Consider the following 23600-nt stretch of genomic DNA (forward strand, 5'->3'; position numbering starts at 1 on the left):
CCGCCTCTCGTGCCTTCACGTACGAAAGGTATTCACTATAGTGCATGCTGAATAATGTACTCTGGTAACGAGTTAGACGATTCTCCTACGCACTGATTCAGTTATTTCACCCCGCTGTATCCTGCTTTACGCACCAGCGAATCTATTGCCTCTATCTTTGTCCAGCCTGCGCAATGACAAGTAGCCTTAAGATTTGATGATGTATTTTAACTTTTGATCCAAACAAAGCGCAAGAGTTTTCAGGTCTCGTTAAACATACAAACTCGTAAGCAAAAACTAGTTTGTATCATCAAAACAGGTACCTTCATGAGCTGGGACCTCAGGCAAATACGTGGCGCTTCGCTTTGTGTTAGACACAGGTTCAGTGAACTCAATGATTATACCATGCTTTCCCACCTTCATAGCCAAAACCAGGGAAGGCGTGTAAGACATCACAAGAACTCGACAAAAAAAAAACTAAGTGAGTGGGATTGAATAGCATGCATTACTTGTTTTACTTGACATGAAGTAACAGAAGAGTGGAAGATAAAATACCTCCCAATCAAGATAATCGTCAGCAGTTTCATAATCAGTCAAGACAGAGACGGTACATTGCAGAAATGGCAGTTCTTTGGACTGTATTGGTGGGAACCTACGATCCCTCAGGGCACTGTAATAATTTACATATAACAAAAAGGTCATGGTGGTATAAAGGGCAATACACATGCTTCATCTGTGGTCTCGAGCCCAAAATTTCTAAAACGGAATTACAAAAAAGAAACTTGGAGTAAGGTACCACCTGGTCAAGGCATAATCCTTGAAGCCACTGATCAAGCGGCGTGCTTCCAGTGTACCAATACATCCACGCAATCGAGGCTCCCCTCCATTCACTATTTTCTTCCACGTCACAAACAACGGACTACAATAGAAAAACAAAACTAGAAGGCTCAGTCAAGTGGGAGATTGATGGTAGTAAGAAAGGGAGAAACTTTCATACTTGAGACAGAATCAGAACTTTTGCTTGTCATAACAAAAAAAAAGGAAGGGTTGAAAAAAAGAAAGTAACTGATTGGCGTCGTCAAAGGCAGGTGGAGGAGTCTCCTCGTTGTTGTAGTGAGAGACCAAAGTGTCGAAACAGTACACTGCCATCTCTCTGTTCGCCATCTTTTTTTTTTCGCTTTTTAAGACAGAACCGCAGACAATAAAAAAAAATCAAAACTTTTGTAAGAAAATCGAAAGCAATTCTAAAATCTAATAACGAATCACACATAGAATAGCATTCTCAGAGATTAAAAAAAAAGTATGAAACTTTAAGATCGGACAAGGAAAGTGAATCAAAAGCTAGATATGCTGTGAGAAGAATTGAATTCAAAGAGATAGTGAATCAATTGGGATGAAACAGAAGATAGAGCTGAGAAAACCTTGAGAGAATCGAAGAAGAAGATGGATGGCGTGGTGAAACTGATAAAGCGTGTGTTACGTTTATTAAAAGAAAGCTTTTGATTGAGAGCGCACTGACAAGTTTTTTGGTTGCTGTGTCTTTTTCTCAAGGACGTAATGTATCCCCCTACCTCGATTATTTAAAGGTTAAAAAAACAAAAAGATATATGTGATATATGTTTTTATTAACATTAATTTATTGATTTTTTTTCAACCAACATTAATTATTGATATATATTGGATATATATCTTTATTCAAGATTAAAATTTAATAAAATTTAATTGAAAATAAAATAATAAATATTGCTCTCTCTGTTTCATACTATATTTTTCTTAAAAAGTTTACTTCAATGTAACATTAATTTTAATATTTATAATCTATTTTACAATTAACTGAAATATTTTTAACTTATACTTTTATTGATGATTTTGTAATAAGTATGTAACATCTTATATTATGTATTTAGACCAAATATTCGACTAGAAATTAAGTATCAAATTCATATTTATGCATAATGAACTATACTATCAAATTTATACAGTGAAATATAGTCTCAGTTTGGAAATAGATCGAAGATTTATTTAAGAAGAGTAATTAAATGTTTTGGTTAGTAACAACTAAACAAAAAAATGAGGAAACTTTTTTATATAAAAAATTATGTTTAAAAATAATTAAATTTTTATATTATGTTTGAACATAGAATTATATTATTTTGTGCTTGTTTTATTTAAAATAAGCTTGTGTGTTTGGGTAATGGTATTTTATATTTTATTATTTCCAGATTAAATATTTTACTATTAATAATATTTTTATTTTATTATTTTAAAAGCAAAAACCAAAAACTAAAAACCAAAACTAAAATCACCATTCATGTTTTAAAAAAAAAAAATCTACTGCAAAATAAAAAAAACTAAAACAAGAATCTAAAATCCAAAAATCAAAAACTAAAAACCAAAATCCAAAATCTAGAAACTAGAAAAACAATCATCACATGAAATAGATGATTTTTCTTTTATCATTTAAGCAAAAACTCTAATTTTGTTGTAGTTCTATACAGTTAACATTTTGCTATTTTATGCATAAATTGGACATGATAATATATAACAGTGGTATGTCTAAAATAGAATTGAGCTAAATATAAGTAAAATATAAGTGATAGAAGAAGAAAAAAGGGGAAAAAGCACAATCTAAAGAAAATATATGTAAAGAGGAGGTATATTTGACTAATCTTAAATATACAGATTTAGGAGGGAGAAATAGAAAAATACGATAAAAGTAACATAAAGTTAAAAATATATTTGAGAAAAAAAAGGATGAAAATAATGTATATATTCAGTTTAAGGACAGTAAAATAAATAAAAACTATGATTTTGAATACAAAATACTTTAGAAAGTAAATATAATTTTTATCACCTACTATCTTATATGGTATTTGATAAAACATTAAGGTATGAGTAGTGATGGCAAACGAGCTCTCCCACGTCCAAATGACCCGCCCCGCCGCGGAATCAAGTTCATCGGGTCTCAGTAGGCCTAGCCTATGAGATGCTGCTATTTTTTCCTCTCCGAATTTTTTCTTTCAAATGATTATGATTTAGACTATGTATATTGGTTACATGTTTAAAACATCATATTTTCACTCTACGTCATCTTCTCTTTCTATACATCATATTTTATTTCTTTCACATCACCTTTCAACACCCATTCCATTTTTGTTCTCTACAATGATTATCATTGTTTTAAGATATTACAATATCCTATCAAAAAGTTAGTGGAGGATAATAGCATAAATATAGTAAAAAGATGAGTTCCTTTTTTTGTTTTCAAATGAAATTAAACAAATTTCTATTTATAGAGAATGAAATGATGAATTTGATATAAAAATTATATAATATAATTATAATTATTATGAAATAATTGATGTTAAATAACTGAAATAAAAAAAAAGTTAGAAAATGAGCATCTAATCAGAAAATATGAACATCCAATCAGTTTTTTATAATTGTCTTCATCCTTATATGTGCGTTACAATTAAAATATGTGAGAAAACTTAATAATTTAGTCAAATCAACATTTGCCACGTCCTTTAAGAAGGATCCATGTTTTTTTATCAATACTAAATTTACCACATCATGTATTTTATTTTTGCAACAACCCATTAGAAGCTTATTTTAATATTAATAAACAGTTGATAATTTTTTCATTGTAGTCTTAGGCACTTTTTCATATTATTTTAGTGTTAAAACTTTTTAACGCACCACAAGTTTTCTTCACTTGGCTTTGCAGGAGCATCATTTTACTGTTTTAGACTATTTAACAATTTTGTAACAAGTTAAAAATTATGAGATAGAATAAAAATATATCAAGACTTAAATCTATAAATATGTAAATGTCTAATATTAATAGTAAAATTAAATTTAAATTCAAAATAAGCCAAACGTAAATCATAAAATGATAATAAGTTATCGATAAAAAATAAACCAATATCAAATCACATCAACTAGTTTTGTTAATATTTTCATAATTCACATGATCATATAATTTTTTTTTTTTGGAAAAAAAACTAAAATTTGAACTTCTTAATTAGAATATGTTTCGTATTCTGTAACCAAAAAATCTAAAAAAAATTAAATTTATGTATTGGTTCAACCGGTAGCTGGATTCCGGATTTTAACGGTTTTTGTGGATTTTACGAGTTTTAAATAATGGTTTTTTCTTAAACTCAAACCGGATTACATAGTGGTTCATTCGACCACGGGTCGGTTTAAAACACTGTATATAATGAAAATTTCTATAAGAGTAAGCTGTAAAAGAGGAAGTCGAACACACTGCATCATCATTCATCACTTAGTTTTTATTTATTTTGATCAGATAAGACCTTAGAATGTCACACTTCTACACTTTCTTAGTACTAAAAATATAACATAGAAAACATGTTCACACATCTTCACTTATTTGAAAGCTCCCATTGTTTGTCATATATTCCCAAAAGAATATTCAACAATAATCAACGAAGATAAAAAAAGTAAAACTTCAGAGGCTGCTCATAGGCTCAAGTCAGTCACTCACTCACATCTCAAGACTTTAGAAAACTCCCCTTGTTATCAAGTTCTTCCAACACAGCCCACAGTTTGGATCAGCATAGTTCTCAATGAGAAAAGCCGGTTTTGCTTGCATCAGCATGCTTGCTGGATTACCTGTAGTAAGTCCAACCACAGGCATTCCAGCTGCAACTCCAGCTTTGATCCCAGAGACTGAGTCCTCGAAAACTAACGTATGCTCCTTCGACACGTTAAGCACTTCAAGAGCCTTCAAGTACGCCCCGGGTGTGGTTTGGGGTACTCACATTCAGACCCAAGAATCACTGCCTGGAAGAAATCAGTCAGACCAAGTTTGGATATCATGAGCTCTGCGTTTTCTTTCGGAGCGTTCGTCACAGCAGCTCGCTTCAGTCCACGTTCCTCTATCCATTTGGTTAGTTTTATAAGCCCGTCAAGTGGCTTTATCTTCTCTGCTACAAGTCTAATCAATAAGAGGAAAACAAAGTTAATCCTAAGTTCCTAACTTAACTCAAATCTTAAAAAGAAGTTTAAGACTTACTTGCGGTAAAGAGCTTCCTTTTCCTCACAAAATGTTAACCCTCTTGTAACATCATTAGGGAAGAGAGCAAGAGCAATCTCAGAGTTATGTTTTCCACCAATGTTCTCAATAAAGAACTTCTCGTCGATTGGTACACCGTTGTTAAAACCAATCTGTGAATGATACAAGAAGCAAACTTTGAAGCAAGAGCTTGATAGTAATTAAGATATGATTATAAAGGATTATTAACCTGTTGGAGCAGTTCTTGAAAGGCAATAAGGTGGATAGGATCAGAGTCACAGAGAGTTCCATCAACATCAAAGAGAATGGCTTCTAAAGGAGCAAGATGAGAGAGAGAAGGTTTGCTGCTTCACAACATAACAAGACAGAGATCAAAACTAAGAGATTTGCATTAAAAGGATCAAACTTTCGGATACCCAATACTATTAGCAACCATTGATTGTGTGTTACAATGTAATAATGATTAGCTGCAAAGTTCCATTGATGTTGGAGATCGTGCATATACACAACAGAGATCTTAAGAATCAGAGAATTGAAGTGTACCTCACAGAAGAGTTAAGATCGGAGAAGCCATTCATTGTGATGGAACTGATAAAGAACAACGAATCTAGTCTAGAAGAAAGGAGTGGTTTTTGAGAGACGATGAAAAAAAAGCAGAGTGAAGAGGAGAAATGGGATTAATGTTCCGCCGGGGGAAGATTCGCGGACTTTTCTTCGCCACGTGGCGGCTTTTGGTTTCCTTAAAAAATGCAAAAAATGTTAACCGGGAAATCATACCTATATTCGGTTTAGATAATGAAATTGCGAACCAATCATTTATTATCACCCTTCAAACTTGTATATGATTAGACTTCCCACAAGTTCATATATTTTTTGTTTTGTTAATGTGATACACTGATACTCATTAGACACTAGTGCTAACGGAAGGTTTCCTTCACTCCAAACTTAATTTTTCTTTTCACTGAAAATGTTTTTTTTTGTCGGCTACCCATGTAAATTACTGAAAATGTTTTAACCTTGCAAGTTTAGTTAATTTGATTCAAGTTACTATGTCATTCTAGCATAAACATGAAAACATAGTTTAACATGACACACTCTTCTCTTCTTGAATAATGTCACCAGAGACAGTAACTTTATTATTAGATATGGTGATAAAGGGTATAGAAAACGCAAATGTTGGGATAGAAACATAAAACCGAAAGAAATTCAAATGTTCAATAACCACAAGTCTTGGGAATAAGTTCAGAACTGAAATCAATTTGATTTAGATAGTAGTGTGAGCAAGAAATCTCTGTAGTTTCCTTTAATCTTCTCTTGAATTGTTTGGGCCAAAGGCTCTCCATAGAGCTGGTTATACTCTTCTGCTATCTCTTTCATGTCACTATGATCTGCTCTCGTGACGAACACTCTTGTCAACCACTTCTTGGTACCCTTGTCCGCATCTTTGTTCAAAGAAGCGTTCAAAATCTACAACCAAAGACAAGCAGAGACTTTATTAGAACAAGAAAAGTTTATACATGATAGAAGATGTTATCATAAGTTCATTAGTATTAGTATTACCTTGCTGAAATACACTGAGGGTTTGAGCAAGCAAAGCAATGCTTCATTGATGAGAGAAGACTCAGATACACCCTGATGATCATACCACAATATTTCTTGATCCATTAGAAAAAGTTACACATATAAACAAAAAAAATACTATAAGAAGTGAGTATAAATAATATATGTTACCCCAAGAAGATCAGAGCCTTTGATTTGGTTAAAGTGCTTGTAGAGATGTTCGAGATGGAGTTTGCTTCTTGTACTCAGAATCCTAACAACCTCATCATTCTCTATGGCTCCCTCTCCGGAAGAAGCCACCGCCTCGGCCAAAATCTTAGCGTCCGATTTGGCGGAACTTTCCTTCACCTCTTTCCCTTCGTATCTGTAAGCACTCACGAGGCCTACTAGCAGCTGCACAACACACAGAGAGACAGTAAGTTAGAAGAGATCGGGTGAATGTAACGGTAAGTAAGAATGTACTGACCTTGCGCTGAGAGCCGTGGACGTGAGAGGCAATGTCTTCTTCCATCGACTGGTCGAAAAGAGAGTGATAAGCCTTGCGTGCGCCTAGGAGATCTTCAGAGGAGCGAGTGCATGACACCTCCACGATGAGGTTGTAAGCTTCATCTCCTTTCTTCAGTGCTTTCTTCACCAACCTCGCGTCTCTCTCCCATGGATGCATCGACCACATCACCACCGCATTCTACACATCACAGACCAAACTTTCATCATTTCCATCCAGTTGAAACTCACTAGCTTACTTTTTTCTCTCCTAGCGAGTGTGTTTAATTAATTAGGATATGTGAGAAGAAAATACTAATATAACAACATAGCAGAGTATTTGATCAACATTCTTGAGACTATATGACTATATAAATCCTCTAAGACTCTAACCAATCACACACTAAATAATTACATAAACAGAAAACTATCTATACAAAGGATAACCCAATTAGTACGTTTCTGTATTACTATTACTTTATTTTTTCAAGAAATTTAGCAATTTTAGTTTTATTGAAACTGAAATAAATGGTTTGTTGTGTACTTTTCTTAGGTAAAAACAATAACTGATTTGTTACTGGGTAAAAAAAAACTAGTAGAAATGGTAAAAAATCAACTACATAGATTTAGATGGTGTGATAAGTTTTGCCAAAAAAAGAAGAAGTAAAACTAGAATAGATGGTAATAAATTATTTAGAAAGATGGATAAAAAGAAAAGCCAGAAAATAAAGAAGGAGATATGTAAAAAGATTAAGAAACTGACAGTGAAGCGAGAGAACTCAATCTTGAGATGTTTGACAAAGTGATCATGACATTTCTCAAAAGCTCTTTCTTCATCCTCCACAAAGAAACTTTTGCTTGCTTTCCTAAACAACTTTCGATGATCCTTGTGCGAGTTTCCCAGAGTACTTAAATGCTCCCTCCTCAACTCCCATTCCTACAAGTTTTGTTTAATGATTTCGTATAGTTAATCTCGATAACGTTCTCAGTATCATTGTACTAAGATTGTTTTTCATAGTTACCTGAGATTGCTTTGGTGATGCCTTCGAGATCGAGAGTATGAGCCATTTTTCTTGCTTTTGAGTTCTTGTTAGTTTGTTTCTGCTTTGCTTGGGTTAATGTGGAAAGCTAAGAAAGAGAGACAAGTCATTTTATATGATGCTGATTATTAAGGGTGATGTTGTGGTTTACGGAGGGAGTCAAGGGTATTCTAGGTATATCAAAACTTATTCATTTAGTATAAAATTTGTGTTCAGATTTAAGACAAACGCTAGCCAATGTTGTAACAAGAAGTAACGCCCACAAGATTTATTGCGTGTTTTAACAACTGTTTCATATGAAAAGGATGAATTACACTAGTCCAAGACAAACTTAAACTTACTGTTTTTTGTTTAACTGGACTTTATTAAGTTTGACCATTATATAATCATCATATCTATAATACAAAACGGGTTCCGGGAAAGACGAAGATGTTTAAAGTTTGCAAATGTATTTTTATTTTGTCACAAGTTGTATTATACTAAAATGATGAGTTCGTATTATGACAAAGTCAACACACTAAAACACACTATGATTGGCGTGGTCTATTTTTGTATAATTAGGAAACTTGTAGCAAATGCAAATCAAAGTGAGTCAAAGTTTAGGATATGATGCACTGTCACCCCCCCTGCCCCCTGGCATATGATTTAGGATATGATGCATAAGATTAAGAGCCATGTGGTTTAGAATAGGTCGAATCTCAGATAATCAATGGAAAAGTAGTAAAATTAACTAATTGCGATCTCACTCAATCACGAATATTAGATGTGATAACTACAATGAAAAATGTTTACTACATTTATATAAAAAAGCCCCGAAGATCAAGGCTAAGCATAGAGCATATCTTTTCTTCTCTTAAACTAATGCATTCTTTAACAAAAGTGTTATACGTTCTCATTATGTCCAGACTGTCCCTTTAAAGAAATCATGCACGTAACCAATTTAAAAGAGTAGCTGAGAAGCCTCAATCACGTTTCCTTCGCGACTGTGTAAGAATAATAACTAGTGATTAGTTTATCAATATTCTCCATCAAGCATCACATGGTGTTTTAAAAAAGGTTGTTGCTGAGTATCTGTCATTGGGAGTAGAACCACGTTTTTGGGTCATATCTGCATGGCTGCATGTGTCCCTTTCACCACTATTATTTGGTAAACCAATTAAAGAGCTATGAATTATTGTGTATGACAGGGTGTTTAGTTCAGACTGTGCCCGTAAACAAGATCACGTTTTACACGAAGATACGACATAACCAATAATATAGAGGGGACAGCTGTCTATCTTGAGGCTTATATGATTTGCATGTCACTATCTCTTTTATTTGATTTGGTTAAACTAGTTCGTCAGTCATAACTCATAAGATTCGGTCATCTTCCATCCTCTTAAATCAACTTTTATCTATACGCATGTCTCACACAGCTACATGTTTTTGACTACAAGTCTACAACGCTGTTTATAGAAAACAGTAGTACATCCGAAATTTCTTGCGTTAACACAATAATGTAATATCAGAAATAACATTTTGATAAGAAACACCATACATTTTTTTTTTGACAAAGAAACACCATAATATATACCAGTTTTTGACGTATATTCTTTTCGTTCTGATGAATCTGCAAACACAATCATTTTAGTTCCAGATTTCAGATAATTTTATAAATTTTAGACAATCAGCTCGATTTGAATTTTACAATATAGTATTTTAGAAACTTGTTAAAAACACCATAGTTTTTATTTATATAAATTAAAAATTATATTCGATTATGTTAAGGATTAACTGCGATTTAGTGCTGTGACTTGCATTTTTTATAAATAAATAAAATAAAATCACAAAAAAAAAACACAAAACTAAACTATTTGAAAGTTTTTTTTGCAGAAACCCCTCAAGTGGTAAGTACAAGATGGATTGTGAAAAAAGTTATAGACAGAGAGACTATTTAGTAATATAAATAAATATTGGACCCTCCAATTCAACATCCTCCAAAATCATTAGACCATCCGCATTGAAGTATTAATAGGAAAGTTCACAGAAAAAATATTAAAATAATCGGATTTTAATGAATCCAGCTCGTGCAGGTTCGCCGGAGTGATACCGTCTCGTTATTGTTCTGCGGGCCTCACGATACGTGACGATCCGCGATAGATTCGTTTATATATATATATATATTTTTTTTTTTTTTCTTTTTTTTTAAAGTCAAACGAAAAAAAAAATTAAAATAATAAAAAAAAACATTAGAAATCGGGAATCATCAGTTGGCTGCTCATGCTCTTACAGTTTCGACAGAAAAGAAAAAAAAGATCACTACAGTAACGCCTTCGGGGGTATTTTCGTCAACTTAAGATTGTCTTATTACACCTAAACAATAGTTAAAACTTAAAACCGTAACAAGAGAGAGAGAGAGAAAGAAATTACAAGGTAGAGAGAGAGAAGAAGCACAGCACACGCTTCGGAGAAACAGAGGAATACATCTCTCAAATGGCGACCATTAGAGTACCAGACGAAGTCCCATCTCCAGCTCAGGATTCTGAAACTCTCAATAAAGCTTTTCGCGGTACGTTACAATTAATCATCTTATCTGCATTCACGTACGTTCGCAAGCTTTGTCTGGTTCTTGAAACTGGAACCGTGTTCTTGTTGTTGTTGTAGGATGGGGAACAGATGAGAAGGCTATCATACGCGTTTTAGGAAAAAGAAACGAGAGCCAGAGAAAGAGAATCAGGGAGAGTTATAAAGAGATTTACGGCAAGGATCTTATCGATGATCTCTCCTCTGAACTCTCTGGTGATTTCAAGGTACTGGCACATTCAAAACAAGGCTGGCTCTAAGATTATATGGTTTAAACATTTATTAAGAATTTTTTATAAAAATTTTAAACTTCTATATATGTTACTATAAAAAAAAATTGAAGGCCAAAAACAATGAAAACAAGAACTTGTGATTTAATTCGCAGAAAGCTGTGATTCTGTGGACGAAAGATCCAGCAGAGAGATACGCAAGGCTTGCGAACAAGGTCTTGAATGATAAAAAGAAAACCATAGAGAAACTAAAGATCCTCGTGGAGATCTCTTGCACAAGTTCTCCTAGCCATTTGATTGCTGTGAGGAAAGCTTATTGTTCTCTCTACGACTCATCCCTTGAAGAAGACATTGCTTCCTCTGTTCCTTTTCCTCTTGCAAAGGTTCTTTATCTTACTCTTTTGTCTTTTAGCTGTCTCATAAGTAACTCAATTAGTCTATCTAATACCACATTTATGGTAATAATAAAAATGGACAGTTGCTGGTGACATTAGCAACTTCGTTCAGATATGATAAAGAGAAGGTTGACAAGGAAGTTGCTACAATAGAGGCCGGTATGCTACATGAAGCCATATCAAAAAAGCAACTAGATCATGATCATGTCCTTTACATTATAGGAACTCGCAGTATCTACCAGCTCAGAGCAACCTTTGTTGCTTACAAGCAGAGTTATGGGAACACATTAGATAAGGTTTTGAAGCATCTTTGTTTAGCTTTGAGAATTTTGTCTTTTCATGGATACTTCATGTTTGTTGGTTATTATGGCACAGGATGTTGATGGATGTCCTGGAGATGCTGATCTGAGAAGTCTATTGCAGATGGTGATCTTGTGCATTGAGTTCCCTGAGAAACACTTTGCAAAGGTACTAATAACATTTTGAGCAGACATAGACTCAAATAGCAAAAAATATCAAGAAAGACAAGAATGGTGTTTAAATTATATTCTACTTGCAGGTTGTAAGAGATTCGATTGAGGGGTTTGGAACAGATGAAGATTCGTTGACGAGAGCGATTGTGATGCGTGCAGAGATTGATTTGATGAAAGTAAGAGGAGAGTATTTCAATATGTATAACGCAAGCATGGATAACGCTATCATTGGTGATGTTTCTGGTGACTACAAGGACTTCCTCATGACTCTACTTGGTTCCAAAATCTGATCTTTGTTTGAATTTTAATATTCTTGGCTTGGCTTGTGAATTGTGACTTGTATTAAAGACTTCATTTTCTGATTCAGATTTGATAAAACATGTTATAAAAATAATCAAAACTACTCTTGGTTTTTGAATTTTTTATGATATGTGTTAGATCTGCGGTTTTGTTAAGCCAGTTTATCAAACCAAGCTAATTTAATTATATCAATCATTCAAACCAAACTAACCAAATTAACCAAAAATAATTGAAGACTTACTACAATTTATTGAGATTATTCAAATTTAACTAAAAGAAAAGCAAAAACTCTGTCATGGCCATCACTCCTACCGCTATCTCTATATGTCTCCATCAAAACCATAGTTGTTTATAATTTACTAAGGACAACCATAGTGTTGGTGGCTAATGTGGTGTTCTTAAAAGAAATCTTCAAAACGCCGTCGTGTCATCTATTGGCCGTTAAAGACGTTATTTTTTTTTTTGGAACCAAAGAGAGGGCAAAGTTATCTTAACATTCAAGTGGATGGGTGGTCATCTTGCAACCACGATTCAGGTGAAGATACACAACTCCAAAGAAAATGGCTAACCATCTCTTCTCTCTGCCAAGAATCAATGGCTTCTTTCAACCACTCTTGGCTCTCTTCTCCACTCTCCGAACCTCCCACTTTCTTCCTCTCTCCTTCTCCACAACCAAAACCCTTCAAACTCTCTGTTCTCAGAAACAAATCTTCATCTATACTCAACTCTTCCTCTCCAGACAGCTCTCCGGAGGTTGAGGTCGTCTTGGATCCCGTGAAGCTCGCGTTAAAGAAAGCCGAGGCCTATAAGAAATCGAAAGCTGAGCAAAAAACTTCTGAGAGAAATGCTGGTGACGAGGAAGTGCCGCTCACGGTGAAGCTTGCTAAGCAAAAGGCTGATGAGTATAAGAAGCAGAAAGAGCTTGGAGCTGATGGTGTCCAGGAGGCTAATAAACCCAGTTCAGTAAAAAACCATATCTTTACAGACAATAACTGAAACTGATGTTGTGTTGTTTTGTCTTTGTTCAAGCAGATCAATTTTTTTTTCCAATTGGCTTTAATGAAAATGAGCAGAGAATATGCATGGAGAGGCTTTATTGTATATGTTAAAATGTTCTAATTCAGTCAAAACATGATCTCAAGACCTTGCTTGTTATGGTGTTTCAGGTAGTACAGAGAAAAGTTCTGTTAGGTCATCAAACAAGGTTGAGGAAGAGAATGGTGGTAAGAAGAGAGAGTTGAAAGTCTCCAGCATTGACTTTGTTGGACTTGGGTTCGCTGATAAGAAGAGCACAAGGGGGCTTCCACCGGGGCTGGTTCCTGTTGAGGACTATTTTGCTGGAGGGGACTTACCTGAGGTGGAGTTTATAGTTGGTGACAAGACAAGATTTGACAAGACAGAAAAGAAGTTTGAGCAAGAAGGAAACGAAAACTCTGATGTATATAAGCCCAAAGTTTCCACATGGGGTGTTTTCCCAAGACCTAGTAACATCTCTAAAACGGTATGTGACTATATACCCATTTTAAAGATATGTGTTATGCAACCTTAAGGGGAATGGATTTGTTTGTCCAATGTTAGTCTTTTGAGGACTGTCCGTATTATGGACTTTCCATTGAGTTCTTTTTTTTTGTTTTGTTAACTGTCCGTATGCTTAAACCAAGTTTTGGTCGGTAGAAAGATTATTCTGAAGAACAACTTTATTTGACCATGTCTGGTTTATATGGAAAAATGTTACGGTTTGGATTTTCCATTGAGTTCATGTCATTATTTACTGTCCAGTATGATGCAACCAATTGGTGTAGTTACCTATAGAAACAAGTAAAATGTATATTGGAGCTACAGTATAAAACTTCCTTACCATTCTGAAGAGGCTAGACACTTATAATATTTTGAATAGTTTGAATAGTTTATCTCTTTGTGATGATATGTAAAATTTGGTCAACTCTGCTAGAGTAATATCCTTGGTTTTCAGCTAGATGGTAAGTAAAAAAAAAATCTCCTTACGTTTTTGAACAATCTTGTACCTTTAAAAGTGATCCATTCATGCTCATGGCCGTGGAGGCCAGTTTTGGATGTGTGACTTTGTATGATGACTGAGCTATATACCTTTTTCTGGATTAAGTTTGGTGGTGGAAGGACACTCCAACCAGGAGATTCAATTGAAACTGCTGAAGAGAGGACTGCGCGAGAAGAACGGACAAAACAATTGCTCACTGCCTACAAGGAATCAATTGGACTGAATATTGATCCCAAACTCAAACTTGAGTGTGAGGAGGTACTCCCATGACATTTATTTTTTGTTTTTAATTTTCTTTTTCATGACAAGCCTGATGCTGAAGTAAAATTGTTTTGAACTCATGCATGTGTTTCCTCTTCAGCATGTAAATTTGGAAGCTTTTAATTTGAGAATGCTCCAAGCTAATATCATATAAAGTATTAGACTATTAGTCACTGTCTTTAGATCATAACAAGGATATGGGCTTGGCTGAAAATGTGATAGGGACTCATGTTTTCTCTAAGTAGATTCTCATTTCTTCATATCATCATTTTCTAGAGAAAAAAATCATTTGAGTAAAGAAAGACTAGAAAAGGTTCTTTGCTTTAGCTACATGCATGTTCTGCTTCTATTCCCGCTGAAAGGTAGCTAGAAACGTTCTGCTTATCGTGTGGTTCTTCCCTTGGTTTTGAGTCTTTTGACGCTTATAACAGGCACTAGAAAAGGGGAATTCCCTTATGGATTCAGGGAGACTCAAAGAAGCTTTGCCATACTATGAAAAGGTCATGGAGAAAATAGTCTTTAAGGTGATTTCTCCAAGCCTAATTCTAGTTTATCAAATTCATCTCATATGCATTAGTCTGCTTTATTGGAGTATTTGTTCTGCATATGCCTGATTCGTCTTGACTGCAGGAGACTTCATTATTATATATACCCATCAGCATGTACGTGGAGAAAAACTCTCAACAATTTTTATTTTTTTTTAAACTGATTAGTATGTGTTATTATTAGTTCCATGAGCTTATCATTATTCTATGGACATATTAATCCACTGATGCACTTAGATCTACTAAAGAAGTAGTCTGCTTCAGAACAGAACATGATGTTTTTTAAGGTTGCCACAAATAACTGTGACCCTAACTAATAATGAGTATAGCTGTGCAGAGCGAGCTTCATGGATCAGCAGCTTTGCAGTGGTCTATTTGTCAGGATTCACTTAGAAAGTAAGTAGCATGCTTTGTTGATGATGTTGAGTATTGGACTTTATGGTCTCTTGTGCGCTAAATACTGTTATTTTGGAGTGGTTGACAGGACAGATAAGGCAAAAGGCATGTATGAGAAGCTTCTCTCCCACCCAAACCCAAGAGTGAGCAAGAAAGCTAGGCAGTTCATGTTCAGTTTTCAGGTAACTTTAACACCCACAAAAGTATCATACCTGATGATGAGTTTTCAGTTCAGTGCTCAGGGAACTTAGCTAAGTTTTTTTTTAATGAACTTGTAGGCAATGGAGATGCTTAAGGTTCAGGGCTCGAACTTCATGCAGATAAACCCGGGGTATGAGGATTATTTTGAAGCCTTTGTTAAGAAAGACAAAGTTGATTACAAAGCTAAGGAGGAAGAAGGAGAGGCAATGGGAATAAATGAGACACTTCTATATGTGATTCTTCTTGCTTCTCCTATTCTATTGGTCTTTACTGTTGCTGCACAGAGGGGAACATGCACTGAAGACACAAACTCTTGTCAACTTCTTACATGTAAGTCATGTTGTAAATATATATATATGAGGTAATGTGATGCAAAGCAGCCAAAGTAGTAGTTCGTTGGTTTGCATCTATTGTTGACCTTAATTGAAAATTCATTTTATTAAGAGTTTTGTATACTACAACATTAAAGAAACCCAACTAGGAACATATATATTTACAACAAAGAATCTTTTTTTTAACACCTTATTACAACAAAGAATCAACCTTAGAAAATCGACTCATGAGTCTTTAACTGAACCCTAACGTATAACACACGCATCACATTTCATTCCATTTATTACCAAAAAGTAACGGCTTGTGTAATGCAAGATTTGATCATCCATGGCCACATGTCACAAAGCCTGACTACTTCTTGGTTTGGCCTTGACCAGCTGCCGAGCCACTTTTACCTACCTCCTCCATCAGCTCCACCACCTCCTGCGTCGACCGTCCTTACTTTAAACCATTCATCTCTCAAGTCTGGTGGACCAAGATTGATACCTCTCGAGGTGAATCGTGGCGAACCAGCGCTGAGACTTCTCTGCATAGTCATTGACTTTGTAGGAGAAAGACGAGATTCTTGTTTGAATTGGGACATAGCGTCTCCGATTTTGTTGAAGAAACCAAGAAACTTGTCTTTGGTTCCACCTGGAAACATCTTCTTAAGCAGCTGAAGTTGCCCGACGTAAAGCTCTCTCATATACTCTATTACCGTCAAGACTCTCATGTCCATCCTCAAACCCCCGTCATCATCATGCTGTTCTTTAAAAGTTTGTGGTAGAGATATCCAATGTCGCTGTACTGTCTCTTCATGCTCCCACTTCTTAGTCTTGTTGATTCAGAATCATCACAATCCGAAGAAGACGCTGTTCTTGCAGTTGCTGTCTTCTTCGTTTTCTTCGTCTTCTGTGGAATGATAACTCAGAGAGTTAATGCCAAGATGTTTCTTCTCCATAGACATAATTATCCACAAAACTTGTTTCACAAGTCTTTTGAGCAAAACGTGTTTTTGTGTTCTTGTTTTGGTTTGTTTTTGTTTTAGGATGTGTTTCAAGATGAGAGGAAGAAAGCAAAGGATTTTATACGAACGCAAAAACGAGTAGAAAAGATTAGATCTTTTGTTTGTTCCAGACTTGTCAACATGACTTCTTCAACGTTGACTAGATGGGTCCAAGGCCATTGACTTTTATTTAGGTTTTAGGCCAATCAGGACGTGACTTGTCACCATTCTTGGAGAGTTTGAGCTGTTTCTTGGTAGAAGCTGCTAAGAGCATCTCCAATGGTGTACTCACCATTGGAATCCTTAGGTATATTATATTTTTTTTTTTTTTTCTAAATAGTTAAAGATTTTAATCAAATAAGTATGTCCAATAGTGTTATTCATTAGGAATCCTTAAGAATAAAAAAATAATAGGCTCAAGAAAGATCAAGCAAGAGAGGTCACATTACATAATCATAGAAGACTAAATACTCTCATAACAAAAACAATTCATCCAGCAAAACGTACGCGCGAATATATTTATAACTAAGGAAAGCATTCCAAAAAAAAAAAAAAAAACTCACAGCAGAAGGAACAAAATATGTTGCCATTCCAATTGCTACAAGTTCTTTGCCATTCAATCTTGCCCCAGTTAAAGCCAAGAATTCTCCTGCAAATGTTACATCAGAGATTAGCCAAAGTATAGTTGGAACTTGGAACTCAAAATAGAAGGTTTTAGTGGTTTTAGAAGTTACCTAAATGACCAGGAAGACGTGAATGGATGTAGGAGAAGCCACAATCAGTGTGAAACCCAATACTTGCTTCTGGGGGTTGCAAATACCTAGTCAAATGACAGAGATAAAGTTGAATCTATACTTGTTTCTTCTAATACAGGAACAAGATCTGAATCAGGTTTAACTCATAAACTCACAGTTTTCTCAGTCACAACAGAGAACTTCATTGGGACCATCAATGATGCACCTCCACCCATTGATATTCCATTTACAAGAGAAACCTATAACACAACTCTATTTGTTTAGTTAGTACTCCTCAGGAGAACACTTTCATACAACAAAAGACTAAGTAAAAGTCCACCTGAGTCTTCTTGTAAGTGTGGATATGATAGCAGAGCCAGTACATCTTGTAAACAACCTCAAGGCAAGAATCCTCTGTCCAAAAACGACTTATCATCATTAAGCTATGACAGACTCTCTAGGATAAAGCGATAGTATGTTTTCTCATGGCCTCCTCTTACTTAAATCACGGCCGTCATAAAACATCTTTAGATCACCACCGGCTGAGAAAGCTCTCCCTGCACCCTGCCAATATAAAGCTATGTTAATAAATGAGTCTATTGTGTTTGTAACGAAAATCATCATCAGACCAAGGACAACAACAAAATCAAAACCTTGATCAGTATAAGCTTCGTTTTGTCGTCCTTCTCCCAGGTTTCAAGATATTCTGCAAGCTTGAGGACCTGAGCACTTCTTTGATTACGAAATGTTTCAAAGTAACAGACGTTTATGCACTCAATTTTCACCTAAACCGGGGTTCTTAAAAATTTAAAAAACTCAAACAAGCTTCAACGTATATGTTATATAGTAGTACCTTGCAGATGGACATGAAATCATGATCGGAGGTGCGGTCACCGAGGCCAAGATCCGGTGATTCTTCCCCGAACTCCTTCAAGATGGCTAATCTCTTCAAGTCTCCAACAAGAACACCAGGCTTCTTCACAAACCCAGTGGCTTTCATCGTTTTGGGATTCACTTCGATCTCTGTTCCCAAAACTTTATCTCCTCCCAAGTAATCCTTAACGAAGGGCTCAACCATCACTATGGGATTAGCAGTGACCACCACTTTCCTCTTACATTTATCAAACACCTCGAAACTGTCCTTCCTCACATCCGCCGCGTAGAACCGTGGAAGAACGGCGCGGGAGACGAGCTCGATGTCGCGGATTTTTATGCCGGCGAAGGAGATGTAGATGAGGATTTGGATACTGAGAGCTTCGGAGACGAAGAGGTAGGCGATGATGACGATCGGGAGAGATAGAAGGAGGATCAATCCACAGAAGAGACTCACGGGAAACCCTTCACGCGATAGACAAAACTCAACTGCCACGTCAACAAGGATTCACGCAAAAAATCCTTAGGAAAGGATTGATCCTTAAGCAATATGAGTTTAATATTAATATATATGGTTAATAGTGAAGGATTTGTACTTTAGGATTTATTAAAAACTCCCGTTGTACATGCTCTAACTTGGGAGCTAAGATTATTGTATAAATATTTTAAAATAATTTAATTAAACAATTAATATTTAAAATTTAAAATAAAAATTACGTTACAAATCTCTCACGAATGACAAAGAGTCTCTCAACTTTTACCATTTTCTCTCTTACATTTCTAGTTTTTATCAATTTATTGTTTTTGGAGAGGAGAAACTCGGATAAAAAGGCAAAGGTGCTCTACAAAAAAACATTCGTGCAGTTCTACAAAAGGTGCCACGTGTCATCCTTCTGAATGCGGTGCATTTCGCCTAGGCGGGAAAATCAAAGTTAAATAAATAAACAAACACATCTCTCTCTCTCTCACTCTACTTATCACTTTTCTTCTGCTGCTTTCGAAATCGAAATCCAGAAACACAAGCAAACCTGAGGACCGAAGCAATTAAAAAAAATAAAAATAAAAATGATGTCAGCGAACGACTACCCGAAGTTCTCTCGTTCCGATATCATCACCGTCCTGAGGGAGGCTAACATCGCTTCCGTCAAAGACGCCGATCTCAAAAACCCTACCTTCGATTCCGTCTCCGACCTTTACACCAGGATCCTCATCTATCTCGACGTCCTCACCGAGTAAGCATGTTGAAACCCCTCTTTCCTTCCTTTATCTCTAATCGATTTCTATAAAACCCTAATTTTCCCAATTTGGGGGTTTTCTAATTTCAAAAAATTGTACTGCAGAGAAGAGAGAGGCCAGGTTGATTTCGAGGCTCTGGAGCAACTGGAGAATCCAGATCACCACACCACTTCAGCTCCGGCTATGGATCTTTACGTCAAACTCAAACACACGCTAGAGATGGTGGATTGTCCATTTAACATCAATTTCAAGGATCTGCTACGCCCAGACTCATCCCGAACCGAGTTTTCATCAGTGCTCTTTTGAACTATTCTCTACACAAGTAACGTTCATCTTCTTTTGTCTTTAGAGCTTTTTGAATCTCTAAAGTTTGATCTTTTTTTGCTTCTTCTTTAGGGATTCGAAAATGGAGCTTATAAGACCACTTGCAGAAGAGTTGACTCTTCTTGATGAGCAACGGAGGCAGTCTGAGGCCAAGATTGCTCAGGTAATTGCGTGTAATCCAACAGGTAAATATATATGTATTATCTTTCTGAAGGTTGTCTTGTTCCATGCAGTTGAAAGCAGAGATTGCTGAGTTTGAGGAAGCCGAGGAAAAGGATTCGCCTTTTGTTCAAGAGCTGGAAGTGAGTATAGAAGAACTCAGTCACAAAATAGCACAACTCAATAATGAGCAGCTGTCACTACGAGCTACATTTCACAAGCTGAGAGAGGAGTCTGCAGAGATGGATAACAAGGTAAGCTATAATCATCCGTCTGAGAGGCGTTCTAGTTATTTTGACATGTGTATTTATTTTCTCTCTTAACAGATTTCGAAAGCAGAGTTTGACCTTGTGCAAGCTGTCCAAGAAAACGCAAACTTGCGCTCACTGATTGTTCAGTCCCCAGACAAATTGCAGGTGTATTTTTGTTCCTCTTAGCAAGAGAAAGACTTTGTGTATAGAACAACTGGTTTTCTCACGTGTTTGTTGTGGAGACAGGGTGTTTTAGAAGAGAAGAAACTAGTTCTCGAGGAAACAAAGAAAGCTGAAAGATTAGCAATGGAAACTTTCGAGGAGAAGGCTGCTATTCTTGAGGTTTATGAAAAGGTATTATTGTGAATATACTTTGGATTAATTAATTAAATGATTCGTGACATCATTACAACTCGATTCTAACTATTTTGACAATTCCAAGTCACTGGTCATTATACTGCTCTCAACTGCTCTCAAACGATTTGGCTAGTTGAATTCGATTTCAACATGATTATTTAGTAACTGTGGTGTTTATTGCTGTCTCTCGTTCGCACTTCACTAATTTGGTGTATAGTAGATGAGAGTGAGGTGTACATTATTTTGATTGTCTTTCTTACAACAGTTTCATGCTTTCATTATAGGACCTTAATGGGTGTACAATCACTGTTTTGCTTTATCATTGTGTTCATTCTATATCTGTGTGCCTTTTGTAGGCATTCAAGAAAATGTCAAAGTCATCTGCGCAACTGCAATTAATTAACGAACAGGTGACTAATGAAAACAATTCCCTTACACTTTTCATTGCTTATAGAGTGTGAACCGTGCATGCACAAAGCCTCTTCCAATTCATCGGAATTAGATGTGAAGTGTCTTTGAATGTATCTTTTATTTTTATGTTTGATGTTGTCACAGGTAACCAATGTCAAAGCAATTGAGAAAGACCTAAAAGCTCAGAAAACTAAGCTGAATGAGGATGAGACATTGTACAAATCTCTTGAGGCGAAAGTGGTTGAGCGGGAAAGAACAGGCAAGCATTGGTCTATATATCTGCCCTCTTTAGAGATAATGTTTCTCAATTTTGTTGTTCGCGGAGAGACTGTAATGTTACATTCTTTCAACAGTGAAACAGTTGCACGAATCACTAAAGCAGTTAGAGAAGGAGAAACAAGTCATGTTTGATGATTGGGGACGAAACAACTGAATGATTTAAAACTAGAAGTTGAATCCAGAAGACGTCTGCTTGAATCCAGGCAAAATGATGTTGAATCAGTAGTAGCTATGGTAGTAATACTTCCTTTTTCTTATGAACATATCTAACGTTGTGAATCTTTTATGCTTTAGCATGGACCATAAGCTTTCGGTTGTTGTTTATATATGTGAACAGGTTGATGAGAATACTGCCAAGGCTAACCAGGTGAAACAGTCAGGACAAGCTAAAGTGAAACAGTTAGCAGATAAATATGAGGAGATCGTGAAGCAGGTCTTTTTCTTTCTCATTTCCATTTTAGTCACCTGTCTCTCATTCTGCACATCACTTGAATAGCATAGTATAGGGCAGATCATAGTTATCAAAAAAATCATGAAGATGGGTGATTAAAATATGTTCATGCTCTTTCTGAACCATATGGTGACAAATTGATGATTCTATTAGGCTTGTCTTTGATGTGTGGCAGTTTCATGAGTACACGGTGAAGTTTGGAGCGTTTCTGCCAAGCTTATAAGAGGGGAAGAATGTTTGACTGAGTTGAGTGATGGTAGAAAGAGATTTTAATTTCAAACTAAATTATTGTGATTGTATCAAGCTTCGAAAATGTTAATTTAGTTATGCTTGTTTTTGAGTTTTCGGCATTTGCATCGTTGGAGAAACTCATCGCGGTCTCTCACAATTATTTTGGACTAGTGGTCGGCGGGATGTTGTCTTTTGTAACTATGCGTTGTTGGATCATTTTGCTATATAAGATCGTCATGGATGAAATGCTATGGTCCTTCAATTTGACTAACACGTATCTAACCATTGTTTTAATTGTTTTAACCCATGTATTCTTTTCTTTTCTTTATAGTGATTTGAATTATGCTAATTGTCGATATGTTATATATTTTCATGTATGGATTAATTTTATGAAATGAATGTATTTTTAGAGTCTCTTGTAGATCCTGCAGATTGTAATTTGTGTCATGCTTTTACTAGTCTTTAGGTTGCTTAAATAGTACTTTTATTAATTTTGTTAATTCTTACTTGTAAGTGTTGTAAATATAATGAGAGGTAATGTGATGCAAATCAGCCAGGTTGTCGTTGGTTGGTTAGCATCTATTGTTGACCATAATTGAAAATTCATTTTATTAAGAGTTTTGTATGCTACAAACATAAAAGAACCAATGAAATCACCTTAGAAACTAGAGTCAAGAGTCTTTAACTGAACCCTAACTTATAACACACGCGTCAAATTTTCATTATATTACATTTTCATCCATGACCACATGCCACAAAGCCCGACTATTTCTTGGTCTGGCCTTGACCAGCACCTTTACCTCCACCACCAGCTGCAGCACCTCCTGCGTCGACCGTCCTTACTTTAAACCATTCATCTCTCAAGTCTGGTGGACCAAGATTGATACCTCTCGAGGTGAATCGTGGCGAACCAGCGCTGAGACTCCTTTGCATAGTAATTGACTTTGGGGGAAGAGGAGAATCTTGTTTGCATTGGGACATAGCGTCTTCGATTTTGTTGGAAATACTAAGAAACTTGTCTTTGTCTCCGCCTGGAAACATCTTCTTCAGCAGCTGAAGTTGTCCAACGTAAAGCTCTCTCCTAGACATTATAAGTACTAACCAACCACCACAAAAGTAGATTCCTAAGTCTTTTGAGCAAAACGTATCTTTGTGTTCTTGTTTTTGTTTGTTTTGTTTAGAATGTGTTTCAATATCAGAGGAAGAAAGCAGAAGTGAATCTTATAAAAGAAGCAAACGAGTAGAAAAGATTAGATCTATTGCTTGTTCGAGACTTGTCAACACGACTTCTTCAACGTTTGAGTTGTTTCTTGGCAGAGGCTGCATGCCAACTTCGGAGCTAATTGCATACATTACAACGTAATTTCGAAGACGTGTTAGAAGAAGTTAAGGCTGCTTACATAGAAATTTTCAAGTAAATTCATAATGGTTGAACGTAGGCTTATCTACTGTTGGCTCAAGTTCGGGAGGGTATAGTTTGCATGATAATTCTA

The 23600-nt window shown here is 35.7% G+C and overlaps 4 protein-coding genes and 5 pseudogenes across 4 annotated transcripts; 3 read left to right on the plus strand and 6 right to left on the minus strand.

Annotated features, from left to right (window-relative positions):
* LOC106438134 (uncharacterized protein At2g38710) lies at window positions 1-1532 on the minus strand. The gene is made up of 6 exons (XM_022715972.2): window positions 1401-1532; window positions 1046-1156; window positions 779-898; window positions 535-649; window positions 303-396; window positions 1-166 (listed from the first exon to the last, which is right to left on the minus strand). Exons 2-6 carry the CDS (start codon window positions 1141-1143, stop codon window positions 102-104), a joined length of 492 nt encoding a protein of 163 aa, XP_022571693.2. The 5' UTR covers window positions 1144-1156; window positions 1401-1532; the 3' UTR covers window positions 1-101.
* A 2808-nt stretch (window positions 1533-4340) lies between these two features.
* LOC125594111 lies at window positions 4341-5697 on the minus strand (annotated as a pseudogene).
* Window positions 5698-6181: 484 nt separating this feature from the next.
* On the minus strand, window positions 6182-8146 carry LOC125594116 (annotated as a pseudogene).
* A 2317-nt stretch (window positions 8147-10463) lies between these two features.
* Window positions 10464-12183, plus strand: LOC125594112 (annexin D3-like). Its single transcript, XM_048770425.1, has 6 exons — window positions 10464-10651; window positions 10747-10892; window positions 11051-11278; window positions 11374-11586; window positions 11666-11758; window positions 11850-12183. The coding sequence occupies exons 1-6, from the start codon at window positions 10576-10578 to the stop codon at window positions 12051-12053; spliced, it is 960 nt and encodes a 319-aa protein (XP_048626382.1). The 5' UTR covers window positions 10464-10575; the 3' UTR covers window positions 12054-12183.
* A 175-nt stretch (window positions 12184-12358) lies between these two features.
* LOC125575637 lies at window positions 12359-15986 on the plus strand (annotated as a pseudogene).
* LOC125594113 lies at window positions 15903-17617 on the minus strand (annotated as a pseudogene).
* A 24-nt stretch (window positions 17618-17641) lies between these two features.
* Window positions 17642-18916, minus strand: LOC106441883 (3-hydroxyisobutyryl-CoA hydrolase-like protein 5). The gene is made up of 5 exons (XM_048770426.1): window positions 18389-18916; window positions 18189-18257; window positions 18036-18099; window positions 17876-17949; window positions 17642-17795 (listed from the first exon to the last, which is right to left on the minus strand). The coding sequence occupies exons 1-5, from the start codon at window positions 18611-18613 to the stop codon at window positions 17700-17702; spliced, it is 528 nt and encodes a 175-aa protein (XP_048626383.1). The 5' UTR covers window positions 18614-18916; the 3' UTR covers window positions 17642-17699.
* Window positions 18917-19364: 448 nt separating this feature from the next.
* On the plus strand, window positions 19365-22353 carry LOC125594117 (annotated as a pseudogene).
* A 519-nt stretch (window positions 22354-22872) lies between these two features.
* On the minus strand, window positions 22873-23196 carry LOC125594110. Its single transcript, XM_048770424.1, has one exon. It carries the CDS (start codon window positions 23194-23196, stop codon window positions 22873-22875), a length of 324 nt encoding a protein of 107 aa, XP_048626381.1.
* Window positions 23197-23600: the final 404 nt, after the last annotated feature.

This window comes from Brassica napus, assembly GCF_020379485.1.
Source record: "Brassica napus cultivar Da-Ae chromosome A3 unlocalized genomic scaffold, Da-Ae chrA03_Random_13, whole genome shotgun sequence".
Lineage (NCBI taxonomy): Eukaryota > Viridiplantae > Streptophyta > Magnoliopsida > Brassicales > Brassicaceae > Brassica > Brassica napus.

Coding starts and splice junctions, on each gene's coding strand:
- LOC125594110 (XM_048770424.1), bottom strand. CDS start 23,196: ATGTCTAGGAGAGAGCTTTACGTTGGACAACTTCAGCTGCTGAAGAAG.
- LOC106438134 (XM_022715972.2), bottom strand. CDS start 1,143: ATGGCGAACAGAGAGATGGCAGTGTACTGTTTCGACACTTTGGTCTCT. Junction 899..1,045: donor GCCTTTGACGACGCCAATCA/GTTACTTTCTTT, acceptor TTTCTATTGTAG/TCCGTTGTTTGTGACGTGGA. Junction 167..302: donor TGAGGTCCCAGCTCATGAAG/GTACCTGTTTTG, acceptor GTCATTGCGCAG/GCTGGACAAAGATAGAGGCA.
- LOC106441883 (XM_048770426.1), bottom strand. CDS start 18,613: ATGGTTGAGCCCTTCGTTAAGGATTACTTGGGAGGAGATAAAGTTTTG. Junction 18,258..18,388: donor ATTTCATGTCCATCTGCAAG/GTACTACTATAT, acceptor AGAAGTGCTCAG/GTCCTCAAGCTTGCAGAATA. Junction 18,100..18,188: donor CGAAGCTTATACTGATCAAG/GTTTTGATTTTG, acceptor TTATATTGGCAG/GGTGCAGGGAGAGCTTTCTC.
- LOC125594112 (XM_048770425.1), top strand. CDS start 10,576: ATGGCGACCATTAGAGTACCAGACGAAGTCCCATCTCCAGCTCAGGAT. Junction 10,652..10,746: donor TCTCAATAAAGCTTTTCGCG/GTACGTTACAAT, acceptor TTGTTGTTGTAG/GATGGGGAACAGATGAGAAG. Junction 11,759..11,849: donor CTGAGAAACACTTTGCAAAG/GTACTAATAACA, acceptor TTCTACTTGCAG/GTTGTAAGAGATTCGATTGA.